This window comes from Colletes latitarsis, chromosome 2 (assembly GCF_051014445.1).
Source record: "Colletes latitarsis isolate SP2378_abdomen chromosome 2, iyColLati1, whole genome shotgun sequence".
NCBI classification, from domain to species: domain Eukaryota; kingdom Metazoa; phylum Arthropoda; class Insecta; order Hymenoptera; family Colletidae; genus Colletes; species Colletes latitarsis.
In genome coordinates, this window is record NC_135135.1 from 17,582,875 (window position 1) to 17,598,309 (window position 15,435).

The 15,435-nt window shown below is 39.1% G+C and overlaps 1 protein-coding gene across 2 annotated transcripts in view; it reads right to left on the reverse strand.

The window, feature by feature from the left end:
• Positions 1–15,435, reverse strand: part of Fur2 (furin-like protease 2) — a 406,778-nt gene that overhangs the window by 14,328 nt on the left and 377,015 nt on the right. For both annotated transcript variants that reach the window (XM_076782798.1, XM_076782796.1), the window contains exons 4-5: positions 5,290–5,394; positions 2,351–2,554 (exon numbers count right to left, since the gene is read on the reverse strand). In XM_076782798.1, coding sequence (XP_076638913.1) covers positions 2,351–2,554; positions 5,290–5,394 — 309 coding nt within the window. The remainder of the gene's footprint in view (positions 1–2,350; positions 2,555–5,289; positions 5,395–15,435) is intronic.

Sequence of the window (15,435 nt, forward strand, 5' to 3'; positions counted from 1 at the left end):
ACGGCCGCGTGGAGGGATTTATTGTTATTGCTGGAGTTCTGCGCGCTGAAGGAATTGCGTCACGTTGGTGTGCGCTTATTAGAGGGGTTAATTAATTTCGACTACTGCGAACACGATGTCTCATTTTTGTCGAAATGTTTCTGTAGGAAGGATCCTGTAACATTTATTTTTAGGCCTTCTTTGTTATTTTGCAAACAGAAAACCGTAGACTGCTTTGCATTGGGATTTTTTTCAAGTAAAAATAATAAAAATTGTATGAAAATTCATTTAAGAAAAAGTATCTTCGTTAAAAAGTGCATAGTTATGGTACAAATCAGGGAGAATTCAAAATTTCGATAAATAAACGAATGGTGGAACTTCAAAGTTCATATTTATAAAGTGAATAAATATATCAGGAAAATGTCAGTGCAAAGCAGCTTATCTATCATTAAAAAGAAAATAAAAAGGCTTGGAAATTGCATGCCTAGACTGGAAATCCTCCCTTAATCGGCCTTTCAATAGAGGAAGTCGAACCTTTCTCGCGCGCTGTTGTACATAATTCTCTGCGCGTCGCCTCGAACGATCGTTTGCGGGTATAGACAACGGCGATCGCTGCTCTTGTCGTTTCTAGGATTAACGGCGGAACAGGATATACGAGCACGTATTAATAATGAGATGTTTTTCATTCGCAAACAGGATTTTGGGCTCGAAACAAGCACGCCCTTCGGGATAATCCCGGTGTACGCGTACGTCTGTCGTATCGTTATTCGATGATTTAGTCGTTTAAAGCGTTGATACTTAACGAACCGAACAATCGCACGAGCAATTGGATATGAGTGGACGTTCTCGAATGACGAATGACCGTTTAATCGTTCTGCTGAAAGCAGAGTTTCCAAAAATAGTTTCGATACTAAAACAGACCTCGTTACGATCGAATTTTTTTCCCCCCACGATCTGAAATTTGTTTACAACTTATTTATCAATATTTCGATAAACCGAACGCGTTTATTAATTATGTATAAAAGTGCAAACTCGATAAAACTCTGCTTGAGCGAGACCAGTAAATAATCGTCCTTTTATATAAAAATAGGAAAAAAGTTTCCAATTGGAAACGTCTGAAATTGTAGGTGTTAGAATATTTATAAAAGTAGTACAGGTACAATGTTCCGATGGAGAAAAGCATTCTTCAAAAATTCATTCACCGTGCCGCAGTAATATGTTCGATAAAAATTCATGTTAAAAAGGACTTCCTTTGTCGCTTCATTGAATTTCCTATTTTATTGTAAATATTCGATCGCGAGCATAAAGCCAACCATTTCGGAAACAACGTCCTGTACTTAAATAAGGTAACGCGAATTTTTAGGCTCCGTTTCAAATATTCAACCGCGAGCTGAAAATTTTATCTGACGCTGGGCACGGTAAAATATTCAAACCCGCGTTGTCTAAAAGTGGGTGACACTCGTTTCCATTCGACGACGTAAAAAAAAAATATTGAAACAATTACTATAGGGGAGAATTCACGATTGTCCGATTTTTAGCGCCCGTACTAAATTTTACCACCGAATAAAAGAAAAAAAATGCATGGAGAAATCTTAAAATAAACCGTGTTCGGTCCAAGTACAGTACTGAACAAAAATGTAAGACACTTTTTGAGTAGTCACTTCTTAGAGGATGTTTCTGTTGTGACGTGTGCGAAATACAGGGTGTCCCATAGCATGTGGGACCCACTTCAGAGATGAATTCTACACAAGAAGGCAATAACAAAAGTTCTCTGTTTGACCCCATTATAGCAAATTTCTTCTTGAAAACATTGTACCTGTTTACCTTCAACATAGGTATTCGAAGGGGTGTTCTGTTTAAAGTGTGTACATATTTACGCTTTCGATTGAGTCTGTGACTGGTTTCTGTATTTTGTACGGTGGCGGAATAGAAGATTTATAGGTGTGTACTCGTGTGGGTGGGGTTCTGTGGCTTATTGTTCGATTCTTAGAAAAACGTCGATGGCCATTGCGATGCAACGTCGTCACTGACCCAAATTTACAAATTATTGTCTGATTTGCACGTGGTCCGAAACTTTTGAACGGCTGTGTCCCGCTGAAACCTTCACGTGGCAGTCAATGTGCTATTCAGTCACGTGTGGCTATCGATCGTAATTCCCGCAGACGTCGATTCGAGACGACACGTACACCGTCCAAGTGCGAGTAAAATCGGGAGGAATCGAAATGGCACAAAATGGTAGGAACTGGATCCCGAATACGTTATAACCGTTATCGGATGTCATTAAGTCTGCCGGCGTCGGTGATGCAGTCGCATCACGTATGTAGTTCGTTTTGGTTGGTTCGAAGGCAGTAGAATCGAAAGGCCCACTTACCAGGTACCACTGTTCTTTGAAGAGCGGATCCGTGAACAGGTTCTGGAAGGGTATTCCTCTATTTCTTTGACGATGGTACGAGGCTTGTCGGGGTTGTGGGCCAAACTCATCGAAAAACGACGGATAATCGCCGAACGCGTACGACGTGGGCGCGAAGTCCCTTTTCTTGCGCTTCTTCTCGTGCTGCTGTTGGAACCATCGCACCTGGAACAACAATAGTATCTCTCTAAACAATAGACACTCGTATTTGGGGCAAAATACGACTATACGCTCTTTAATCGTCTAACTGACGGGACATTACTATTTAACCCTTTGCACTCGGAGACTTTTCTTTGACCACCTACTACTAACTCAAATACACTTTCTTAGGAAATATTTTTTTTTATATTCTACGCTTATGTATTTTAAAACAGTAATATCGTTGTGTTCCCTTAGAGGGTACATAGAAATTCCTTGCTGGATGTCTCTTCAGAGGGGGCAGCCGAGTGCAAAGCGTTAATAAGCGCCAAATCGAACTTAGTATTTCGGAAACTGTTAAATACCCGAGGCTGAAATTTTCTATTCACCATCCATTACTCCTACCCTCCGAATCCTCGAAATTTCATGTCGATCGATCGCGGGTGCCATTCGGAAGAACAGCCAAAAACGTAAACCGTTCGCGGTCACTTTTCGCGGCCGGATGGATCTTGGAACGATCCCTGTACGCAGGCGAGATCGGTCCGCGATTTATCGTGGAATATTCACGAGCGAATCGTCGACGAAACGAAAATTTCGCGAGTACGGATTTTCCCGTATGGCGCCTTGTAAATTGTGCCATCAACGAGAAACGTTTTCGCGGCCGGGCTTCGACTCGGCCGAGCGTGAAACGCGCGACGCCTCGGTCATCGTTTCATTCATATCGTCGAACAGACTCGACGTTAAAGCCTCACGGATGGGAAATTCACGGGCCTTGCATTCTGGCCAGCCTCCAAAATCCCTAGGCTCGTTCGCGTTCCGCGTCGATAAGTGTCACGGTCGTGCACGCCACGTGCGTCGCGACGCACGGTGCCGCGGATAACCGGAAAACGCGATAAAAAATTGCGGTACCGAGGTATTTTTGTTATTTCGTTTCTACGGGTGACAATTCCTCTATTCCCCGCTTATACGAGCGCACGAAAGTATTCGAACGATTATATATTTATATAAATAAAATGCACATAGATTAAAACGAACATTGTATCGAGGAGCTCGATAATTTCTTATTAGTCTAGCATCGCCAATGAATTGCTTCGAAAGAATTAACGGTAGGTTTCTAGAACACTGACACTTTTATTTTAAACAAAAATCCCTAGTGACCTTTTTTATCATTCTCTGTGCTTTTACACGTATTCTCTAGCCTTTAGCTTCTTTTAAGGTATTTGTCGAAGAAACCTTTTGAGTCTAGTTTTATCGAAAGTTGAGGTGCTTTATCGCCGAGAAAAAGACAGCAGCCTGGAAAGATGGGTCAAGCACAATATTATCTTCGAAAACAGGGTGATAGTCTTCCGTGTTTTTGCTCGCGGTGAAAGCTTCTATCGGAAGTCTCGAATGGTTACTTGACGAATACATTATTCGTTCCATGTACAAAATATATTTTATTATGTACATCGATCTTATCAAAATTCTAATCACGATTAAAAATAAAGTAATTTATAGTAAATTAAATTACATCGTTAAAGCCACAGATCGATATTTTTGGTTGTTTAAATCTCTTTGAATTTGCATATATTTTTATTACTATATTTAATTATAAGTTTTGCTATAAAAAACATTAGTTTGTGCTAATTGACGAAACGTTGGCGTGTTTAAAACTCGACGAATGAACGTACACTTACGATAAAATCTCTCCTCGGGCAATCAGATTATACGAGAAGGTTGTTACGGTGCAATCTAATCAGATTTACCGCCAAATAGCAAATCATTTAACGTCATTACACGCTTGACTTATAATAACTTCTGTCACGCGTTGGCAATTTGCGTGACATGCGCGCGCAACCCCTTTTAAATTAGATATTTCACTTAACGGGATGTAATTTTGTGGCAGTCAAACGCTTGTCGATCACTGGGACCGGGCACGCACATTCGCGGAAATTCTGCTTGTCAGAATGAATCATTGCTTCCTGCATATTTTATGATTATTGATTTCGGAAATGGTAAACTATAATAGAAGTTCGTTTCAAGCGTTTTTTGTCAAATTTGCTTTAAATTATATGCAATTTTACACAACTGAAAGATCCTTCGGCAGAATTTCATTAATTCTTTAAAGTAGTTGTTGGTTCATAATTGGATTCCACAATAATTGATTTGTATATGGCGATTTGTACATACAAGAATAATTGAAAAGTGTTTGCAACGCAAGGCATTCAAATATTGCAATCTTGCTAATTAATAGTTTACTTTGTATTGCCAATTAATATTGTTTCCTTGCTTTTAACGCACAAATTATACGTGAAAATAAAAACCAGTACATGAAATGATTATTACACGCGTGTGGAAACTTCGTTTAGAATACGACAGAATTTCAATTTTAACAAAAATGATACCTAACGTGGAAAACATAAAAATCAAGTTCAGTCTTCAGAAAAATCTTTTAAATATAAAAAATGTAGAGTTATGAGTCTAATATTTTTGTCCACTAGTGTATAATTGTTCACGGTGTCGTGCTCTTGTTGAATTACACCAGCACACGTACGACATTATGTAACTGCGTGAGTTCGTCGTTTGTTTCAAGAAGCACCGGTGCCACTATTCGTGAACGGTAGAAAATTAGAATGCCAAGTAAACAATGCGCGTTGCTCCATAACAGACACCGTGAAATTACGTGGCTTCTGTGTTTTGCACCTGTGTCTGGGCTTTGCATTCGCCGTTGGAGTTTGATGAGCGCGCCTTAACCCTGAGACACCGAAGATGGAATCACTTACCCGCGGTTCATCCCTTAGCGTCTTATGGTGTGATTCGCTGGTAGAGAGGGATCTCTTGTGAAGTCGTTTGTCAGCAAACAGGAAGTACTCCTTCAGTGCTCCAATCTGCAAATAAACAGAAGCTCCTGTTAATTTCTCGCTTTCCCCGTGCGCCAATTTTTAAACAGTATTATCGTAACACCGCTACAATTTTACTTAGAACTAAATTTTAATAGAGGATTCTAGAGACCAAAATAAGACGAAAATCAAGAATACCAATTTATTGATGGAGGCTTCGTTAAAAAGATATTAACAATTAAATTCAAAAATTTCAAATCGTTCTGGAAAAATTATTTTCGGTTACGGGGGTTAATTACAATCATTTTTGGTGAATACACATACCCCCGAAATCCTACCCACTTTCTAGAAAAAAATTCGAGAAGGTGTGAAATTTTTCGACGAAAAAAAAAATTTCAAATCGTTTTGGAAAAATTATTTTCGGTTGTGGGGGTCAATTACAATCATTTTCGGTGACTAGACTTACCCCCGAAATCTTGCGCATTTTCGAGAAAAAAATTCAGTACGGTCGGAACTTTAAACGTTAATAACTGTTTAACGAAGCCTTCATCAACAAATTTTAATTCTTGATTTTCGTTTTATTTTGGCCTCTAGAATCCCCCATTAAAATTTTTCCCAGGGAAATATTAATGTTCCATTTTTAAAAACACTTGCAAGAATATCCACTACAATTATTGTTTCTCTTCTTTAATCCCATATACCACGGAATTTTTAAAAAGAAAAGAAAGTTCGGAATTTATCGTTTGCAAATACACAGAGCAGATTATATTTATTTTGGCCTTTCATTTCCAATCGAAAATCGAATATATGTTTTGCCGACGCGTTTAAAAATATTTGTAATATTTCGTTTTTCTTCAGCGTTCTTCCGCGCGCGTATCGACGCTCGCATTATTTGCGAATGCATTTTAAATGTTTCCCGCGATTCCGTACCAATTAATGCCAGACTGCAGACCCGGTAATTTTCCACGCGAGAGACGCTTAAATATTTTAATAGTCAGATAGTAATTTGGCGAATCGAAACAATTCCGAATTATATTGCGACGTTGACGGCATCGCTGTCACCTCATTAATTCTGAATCGACTTTAAAGGAGCTTTCGAGACAACTGTTGAAAATTCACGCTACTCGATGAAGCGACGATAATGTGTGCAAATTTCACGAGCGTCGATTTGTGGAAATTCCTTCTACGTTTGATTTTTGGTTATTTAACATAAAACGGCAGTAGAAGCATCGGAAAGAAATATTTTAGAAATTTTCTCTGTTCGACGGAGGAAGTTTTTTTGGGCCAGAAACGACTCCAAAATACGTTCAAATTGAAGACACACAAAGATATTTACCGAGACTTCCCGATGCGAAAACTGTTCCGCTTCTTAGATGGAATATCGTCCAAATATTTGCAAGGGAAGTTTACTTTCGGAGACATCTGATAAATCTTGCTAGTTCCCCTTCGAAGCAATATTCTATCAGTTATGAAATACTTGAGCAGTTAGATTTATGGATGACCGTAAGGAAGTGTTCGTAGAATATTCTCCGCGGCTTTGTAATTCTGTTATACTCTACCAGTGAATTATTTGCTAATAAAGTTGTCGATATTTGTCAACGACTCTCCAAAAATGGTCGCGCAAAGAAGATAATATTCGTTCACCTGAACGAGGTTTTCGTAGAAACAAACAGTCGGTGAATTTAAATTTAATAAATTGTAGTGGTGAAAGTTTCGAGATAATTATTTCCAAACATGGTTAAGTTTCGTATCAAGGGATTTTTAAAAATTTACCATACGTATTTACGTTGTTTTCTTTTAATATTTACGCAAATTAAATACCTCAGTCTACAAAAATAATAGAAAAATACGTAACAGAATTTTAAATAGCCAGAAAAATTATGAGCGTACATAAAAATATAAAAATTGTGAAAAAAGTCAGAAAAACGTGTAATTTAGTTTCAAGAGCCAAAAACCATTTCTCGCGTTACGTTTTTTTCACGCGTGTAATAAAACTAACTGAAATTACTCTCCTGTTCGTTTAAATTTTGCCTCGCGATACAGTAGGTTTCACGTCCACTTCTTGTTTACCCTAATACCATTCCGTAGCATTGAATTCGTCGGCGGATGCGTAGTAAGTAAGTACAAGAGTACATATTAATCCAACGGAGATTAGATGCCCAGGCAAAATCAATTGGCCGCTCAAGGCAACCGAAGGACTATCCCCACCATAACATTTACCCAACGTTACCTAAATCCGCACAAACATGACTCAAACTGTAGATGGGGGACAAAGCCTCTTAAGTGGTTCCAGCTATAAACAGCACTGTCTTAAACCAAACATCTATTTTCCTAAACCAGAAACGTAATAGAGATATGTTGCAGAAATCGTTAAACCTGGTTTGTTGAGTGTCGGTACCGCGAAGATGAAGCTGATGCGATTACCAACGCTGTGGTATAATGTGAGATGTTGCGGCCATGCATTGTCCTAAATTAATGCGATAGACCTGCGTCGGGAAGATAGAGATATGTTAGGCGCGAGTAGAAGGAGGAATAATCTAGATGTACGGTTTTCAACTCTACGTTACGAAAATTACAACATAATTAACAGTAAACGTCCAACAATACCGACGTGCCACTGAATTTTGGTGTTTGAATCGTCGATGCTCGACTAACTTGAAATTTAACCAAATGTCTAACAAAAATGTCGACTCTTTTACCTTTCTTTAATAATTTTCTGTTATTTTTCCCGTTATGAGATTACAGAATTTTCCAAGATTTATTGAAAAACAAACTGTTATCGTTTGTTTAGGTTCGTTGGAAATCCTTTTCTCGCTCGATACGCAATATTTTCAAATCACTGTTTGATAAGAAAATAGATCTGGAAGTAATAACCTTTTGCTACCTTTGAGAAAATGCAGAAGAAACGAGATTCTTATTACATCGCTGTAATTTTGCTATGTATTGGTTCAACCTACAATCGTTTGGAGCGTCGTCATAATCGTTACTGTAAGTCCGGAAAATGGCAGAGGGTCGGTCGAGGAAGCAGGAAGAAAAATGGAAAACGAGGGAAAAGATAAGAGCGCGGAAAAGGCAGGAAAGGAAAAGGAAAGAATTTGAATTTCCCTTATCTTGCGATTTTTACAGACTTTGATAGGGCACGTTTCGCTGGTAATGCTACGATATAGTTTCAATTCCAGAAGATTCGTTGGCACGTTTCCGTGTTTCGCAGATAATTTTTACGTCCAGCCTTCGATGCTTTCTCACCATGAGAGATTTTTGAAATACGTTATTTGAAAATTAATCTACAGAGTTACTTGAACAATAATCTATTTCGAAATGCACTCGATGAATCATAATAAATTTTCAGTGATACGTAGATCGCGTAAGCGTTCGTCGCGTTCCTTAATGGATCCTAATGGTACGTTTGAAGGACCTCAAGGTTTGTTTGCGACTTTCTTAAGTAACAAAATAGAGAATATCATACGGAATAGTACTTTAAAAGGTATATCCATTCTCTTTTCTGCTAGTAGTTCGAGAACTCAGTATTATTGACTGCGGAACAAAAGACAACAATGAAAATGTCTTGTATCAACATTCGTATTCCTCGACGAGTGTCTATCCTATTTGAAACGTAGTTGGTCGAGGACATTCCTCTTTACTTCCGGGTTCGAGTGCTTCCTTTGTAGCACGTCATATTTACTCGACCGGTAACATTCTAAGAACCGAAGATCGTATCGGGATCCAATAAAAAGTTTTATAAATATCTAGTCCAATTTTCGAGGAAACTTGACCCCAAAGTATTCGGTGAGCCACAAAGAAAACGAGCATTTTGGGCAAAGTAAACAATAACTTTGAATAATTGTTCCATGTTGAAAATATGCATCTTGCAATAGATTTAGTAAATCCAGAAAAATTTCAAACTGGTGCATACTGAAAATGAAGAGTTTCGTGATTTGTGGATATTTCTAAACATTTAAATCGGATCGACGGATTCGTTAGAACTCGCTAACTAACATGTCGGTCGTTTACCTCGACTATTACAGCTTCACTCTCTTTGTTCCTCAAACTAACAATGCAGTCCGAATTATTGATTATTCGTTAGCTTGATTGTCCGAACCCGATAGCCTCTCTCCTAATTCATTTTTAGATTTCCTTCTATTGGATATTATATAATTCCGAATAAATAAGTTCTCCAACGTTTAGAGAGACCATTTACTGTTTACTGTAACCTATAATTTACCAGATTGTCAAATTCGACAAGAAAATAATTCTTCTAAATAAACTTCTTTAACACTAGATCTACGGATTTTAATTTGACGGATTTCAGATTCCATACTTGAAATATTTTCACAAATTCCATAAAAATTAATTGAATTCACCACAGAAATATAATCACGGTTAATATAGTAACAGTTGACATTTTTTCGTAATAATTGTTCGAACTCAGATATGTAACAGTTCAGAACCAATTATTTTCGTAATCGTTTGAACCGTATCACTGTTTAGAAACGAACGAGATACTTTTATTTTTTATTCGCGAATAAAATTTGCCCGATCCTGTTCTTGCGGTCGGAGTTTAACCGGCCTGGCTTAGAGCGGTTTCGATGGGACTTGGCTAGTTACGGGGTCGAAGTCGTTACACGTTTTTGCACGACCGGATCGATTCGGTGGCGGGCTCGAAGTAAAAAGCTAACCCAATATACCGTGGCCGTTGCAAGTTGCCGGCTTGATTTCCCAACGTGCACGGGAATCCGTTTCACGAGTGAACGCAGCCTCTGAGAAACGCCGATATTGTTTACGCTTCGACACGTTGATTTAAGACACTTCGGTGCGCGGGGCTCTCCTCGAATCTTTGAATCTTGGTGGTTTTTCGGCGACGACCATCCACACCTCGACGACCAGGTAATCTCGGGCGGATATTCGCGCGAGAGGAAGACGTCCGTCGAAAGAACGGAACTGGGACAATAAAAGCGGGGGAAATAAAAGACGGACGAAGGACGCGGTATAAAGCGACCGGGGGAAAATTGCAGAAAACGAAAAGAGCAGGCAGAGAGTAAAAGAGAAGCTTATAATTTCGACGATATACAGTTCCTCTCGCGAGTGTTGCCGTCGGTTTTAAAAGAAACTTTCCGCGACAAATTCTCGGGAAGTCAGTAACGGCAAAATGGGGCAAATTTTATTCGCAAACAACGAATAAATGTTTTAGATTCTTTCGTCGACTGACCTCTGCTAGTTCAGATTTAAAATAAAACACAAATTTAAGTTTTTACCAAAACATTCGAAATATATTTGTGTTGTAAAGTCCATTTTAAAGTTACGAGGAATAATAAGCGATCAAGTTTTGAAATCTGATCAAATTTCAGCGGATAAAAGGACGGTTTTTCTATTCAGCGTCGAAACCACGCAAGACCTGCTTTCGATAAATAAACGCATCGGTCTTCGGGACCGAAAAACGGTGTCGATCGCGACCAAAGGTGGTTGTATTTAGAGAAAGAACAAAAGTAAAAATACGGTGTTCCGTTCGCGATTTTTTGAAACGTTTCGGGGCGCATCGATTACCGAGTCGCCGCGTTTCGTTCGAACGATCATGATTCCGGTCGATATCGAATCTGTCGTTGTTGATATTTTTACTTTTAGTGACACGCTTTGCCGCGCCGGTGGTCGCGGTTCTATGCTCCCGTATCGACAGAAGTGACCTATCACGAGTGCCTCTTCGAAACAACAATACCGCGGGGCAGTTAGCGTTCGTCGTTTATTGCCTCCATTGTTGCAGCTGGTGTACGCTTATGAATCGCACGGCCTTAATTGAAAAATATACACACGGTGCCCTATTCCTGGCATAACCGTCAATCGGACGTTTCCCCATTCAGAAATAAGCAGAGAGTAACATTCATTCGCACGATCGAACAAGACCGCCGTAAGTAGAAATATCACGTACTGGTCAGACACCGAGACAAGCGATACGGTCAGAGTTGGGCACATTCGCGATCAACGAACATATATTTTACATTAACTCGTAAACTAACTGTAACTTCTACGTTACAATACAAAAATTAAATACAAAAATTAGTTCACGAACGAGTCTAAAATTTTTATTCGTTCGTGAATCAAAGGCTTGCTCCGACATCTTTGTCAGGTTCACCAGAGGATTTTTCGAACGCAAGTCAAAAGTTATTGCCAATCTCATTTACAAGAATTATTGAATTTTCAGTAATCACGAATCGTAATATTTTCTATTAATTTTCCTCGGTGAAAAGCCGTACCGGGGCTCTAGTGGAGCGAGTTATAGGTCGCCCTGTAGATCGAAGATATCGATCGTGTCCGCCATGACAGGATAAAGGACGAAAACGGCAAAGCATTCGCAGGCATCCGCAAAATTTACTTAATTTTCGACGATAACGACGCGTTTGTCGGCAACAACTTCGTCATCGGTTCGCGTTTAATTCGAAACCACGATCGTCGGTTTTCCCTCTCTGCAATGCTGAACACGTAGTACCGATATCATGGCCTCACCCTCTTCGTCGGACCGGATATAGGCAACGGATGCCCAGCATTCGCGTTTCTCCAACCGCGTGGCTCGATACATCGAGAAACGAGGAGCGTGCTGACTGCCTGGAATAAAACCGTACCTCTGCGTTGATCGGTAGACCATCCCCTGCATGTTCCATGCGAAAACACAAACGCCACGGACTAGCGTAAAGCTGGATCCACACTTGCAAACTGAACATGTTTGGGGTATCGTTGTTTGGACTTCCAAACCTGTGTTTACGGTAGGATCGCCCGATACGCGGCTCTTTTCATTGTTTCCTACCATCTGCAAGTAGGGGATTACGGCCAAAGAAGTTGCTTTATTGCCATGGAAATTTCCACATCCGACGACCACGTATACATTTTCTTTAATCATTGTAACTCGAAAACTTTGGAATATAGGACGTGTGTTTAGATACGCGTAGATTCATGAATATATATTTATGAATCACCCTGTATATCCAGGGATCCTCAAAACCGAAGCTACTGGTTTTAAAAAATAAGAAAAGTGCACGCTAATCATTTTCCAGACTTATTTATCATATTTGCATAAAAGTTCGCGCCCTTTGATGGAAATTGCATTCACGACTTACTCGTGACGACTGAATATTTTAGAGTGTAAAAAATTTTCTAATGGCAGAAACAGATGGTACCGTGTCAGGAGAATGCAGCGGATGATTGATTACATTTCAACGACGGTCATGAGGCGTTTTTTCGAGCGATGATGCGGTCAGACACTATCTTGTAACCTTCGACTCCCGCGAAAGGTGAAATTGAACTTACTAATTGGAGTCTTTTTGTTTCCATAAAATAATTTTAGATCGAAACCGATATTTTCGATTGAAATTTTGTTTAAACGTTGAGGGTCTGAATGAACATAAAGACAGCGTGAAGAAAGTAAATAGCGTGACGAAAGAGTGAAATTACGATAGATTAATAATTATTCTTTTTTGTCCATTTGTTTCTATTTTTATACGATTATTGCGCAGGTTCGAGCGACTGTTTACAGAGCAAACACGAAATAAAAGAAATCTATGAACAATGAAACGTTGAATATTAACGCGATCGGAATTGAAAGGTTTTTGCGATTGGGAAAATGTTGTAGCAGAACAAGTGACATTGCAATGAAAAAAAAACCGTACAAATTATATTATTCCCTTTTGAATGCTGCTATTTCTATATCAGTATAGCGTTCTAGTTTCACTTCCTGTTTTAAATCCGCTTTGACATTGCTAAAATATAACAGTCGCGATAAGAAAAATGCAATATATTAGTATAAATAAAATGGTAATCTCACAAGCGCACTAACTCAGTTAGTTAGCTTTGTCTTTTATTGTTTATGACGCGCAATTTATTTGGATGAAGATTTTATTTAATCTTTTCTTTTAAAAATTTCGCGTGGATAGAAATTTTTGCGTCCAGTCCAAATCCAGTTATTCGCAGAAACCGATCGCGTCAAGAGCTTCGACTACGAAACTGACACAAAATCTCGAAAATATCTTTCTGCTCGCGACTGCTCGGATAACCAAGGCTTTTAAAATCTCGAATCGAAATTCGAGTATCGAAGCTTCGCAGAATTCCGAATCAACATAACGCTGACCTTTTACCTACGAAAATGCTTTTTTTATAGTCACAACTGGATCGAAAAATTACAAATAACAAGTATATGCAAGTTAAGTTAATCCTTGAATAAAAATACAAGTTTCAGTCGCACGATAAAATATTTCGCAAAAATTCTATTGTTCGATCAAATGAAGGTCTAGAATACCTCAAGCGAAAACGAATTTAATTTTTGCTTATAATTTTAGTTTTAGTTCGACTTCGTCATCCTGTTTTCGATCGAAAGTGGATACTTTAAGGAGCCACCCAGTGCGTTCCAAGCTTGTCCACGAATTTCAGCGAAGCCATCCGAGTACCTTATGGCGCCACGCTTAAGTGTACGGTACTTAACGGAAATTCTGTTCCCATCCTCAGGCCTTAAACTCCAAGCTATTGTGGGCCTCTCGAATTACCTTAATTCGGTCCTGTCCTAGGACGATAATGCAGGTAAAGCGCCTAGGCGAAGGACGCCAGCTAACCAACAGACCGATGACCCATGGTATGCTGGAGGTTATCGTAAGGCATTCTTGGCTGGTTTGATTTAGTAGTTCCTCCCTAGTTGTGGTAACTTACCCCGTTATCTACTACGGTATCCGCCCTATATTCACGTCTCCCCTCTTGGACTCGTTTTCCACCTACACTCTATAAGTTGAAGGGTTGTGGTATCCTTGAAAATCTTCTGGCACGATCAAACATCTTTGTCTCCAATAGATCACTTTCAAGTAGCACTGATGCAATCTTTTCATTACATTCGTTAATATGTGAATGAATTATTTATTTAATCCTTGTCTAGTAGGTTTAGAATGACTTCCAGTTTGCATGTTTACATTTTTCCATGTAACAAGCTATAATTGCACACGCTTTCTTAGCCGTTTCTGTTGTTTACAGTAATATTTGAGTTAACACAAAAGAGGGTGTCGAAATCTATACAGTGTACTAAGTATTTTACAAAACAATTGTACAAACTGAGTAGAACTCCTCAAATTTTTTCGATCGAAACAAAGGAAAATGGACTTGCTTTCTGTCCACTTTTATTATAATAACGATATTCGTTAAAAAGTTAGCGAAACCTAAATGTTACTCGAATTACGAACACTTTGTACCCCACGTTTAAGCGTCCTACGCATGCGTTGTACACAACTACGAGCGCCTGGGTACCGGTTTCTGCAGTTAATATAATAATAACTGGGTTACAAATTTAAGTGACAGCATAAGGCAATCATGTTCGTTCGCGTTCGTTGTAACAGACTAGAGGGAACGATGAAAGTAACGATACTTGTGCCGTTATCGTGGCACAAAGGCTTACTTTATAATAAGTTAATGCATTTTTCGCTGCGCTTATTAACACGGATGGCATTATGGCATGACCGCGTGAAACTTAATATCCGCAACGAGAACATTTTTCTATGCGGAAAAGGCTAATTCGCGTTATAATCGTTCATAAATATTACTACGCGCGGGTAGACGACGTACGTTAATTATTATTTACGGTTTGTTTATAGAAGCAATGCTTTCTTCGATTTTCGGTTCTTAGTGCACTGTTGGTAAACAAAAATATTGTGTTTCCTAAATCGTAAATTAATAATTAAATCTAGTGTTTGTTTTTTATTGAAATGCAAAATATTTTATTATCACGACCCTACAGGGACCAAAACCATGTATTTTCACACTCTGTGCGACGTGTAAGTCTCGCGTGACACGGTTCCTTGTGTAACCTCTGTGTTATACGGTGGTCTGCTGTTTTAGAACGAATGTAGACAAGCTGTTCCAACCTGGTCTCGGGTAAAAACTCTCCAGGAATTACAGAAACGAATAGACAATACATGCAATTGAATTTGAAATCAGCCAGGACTGTTCGAACGCGAGCGACAGTCAATGATGCACTGTATCGACGCGCGTGTGGACGTGTGGTCAAATAAAACCACTTCGAACACCTACTACAGAGTATTGCAATAACTTAGAGTGGTCTTCGAAGCCTGG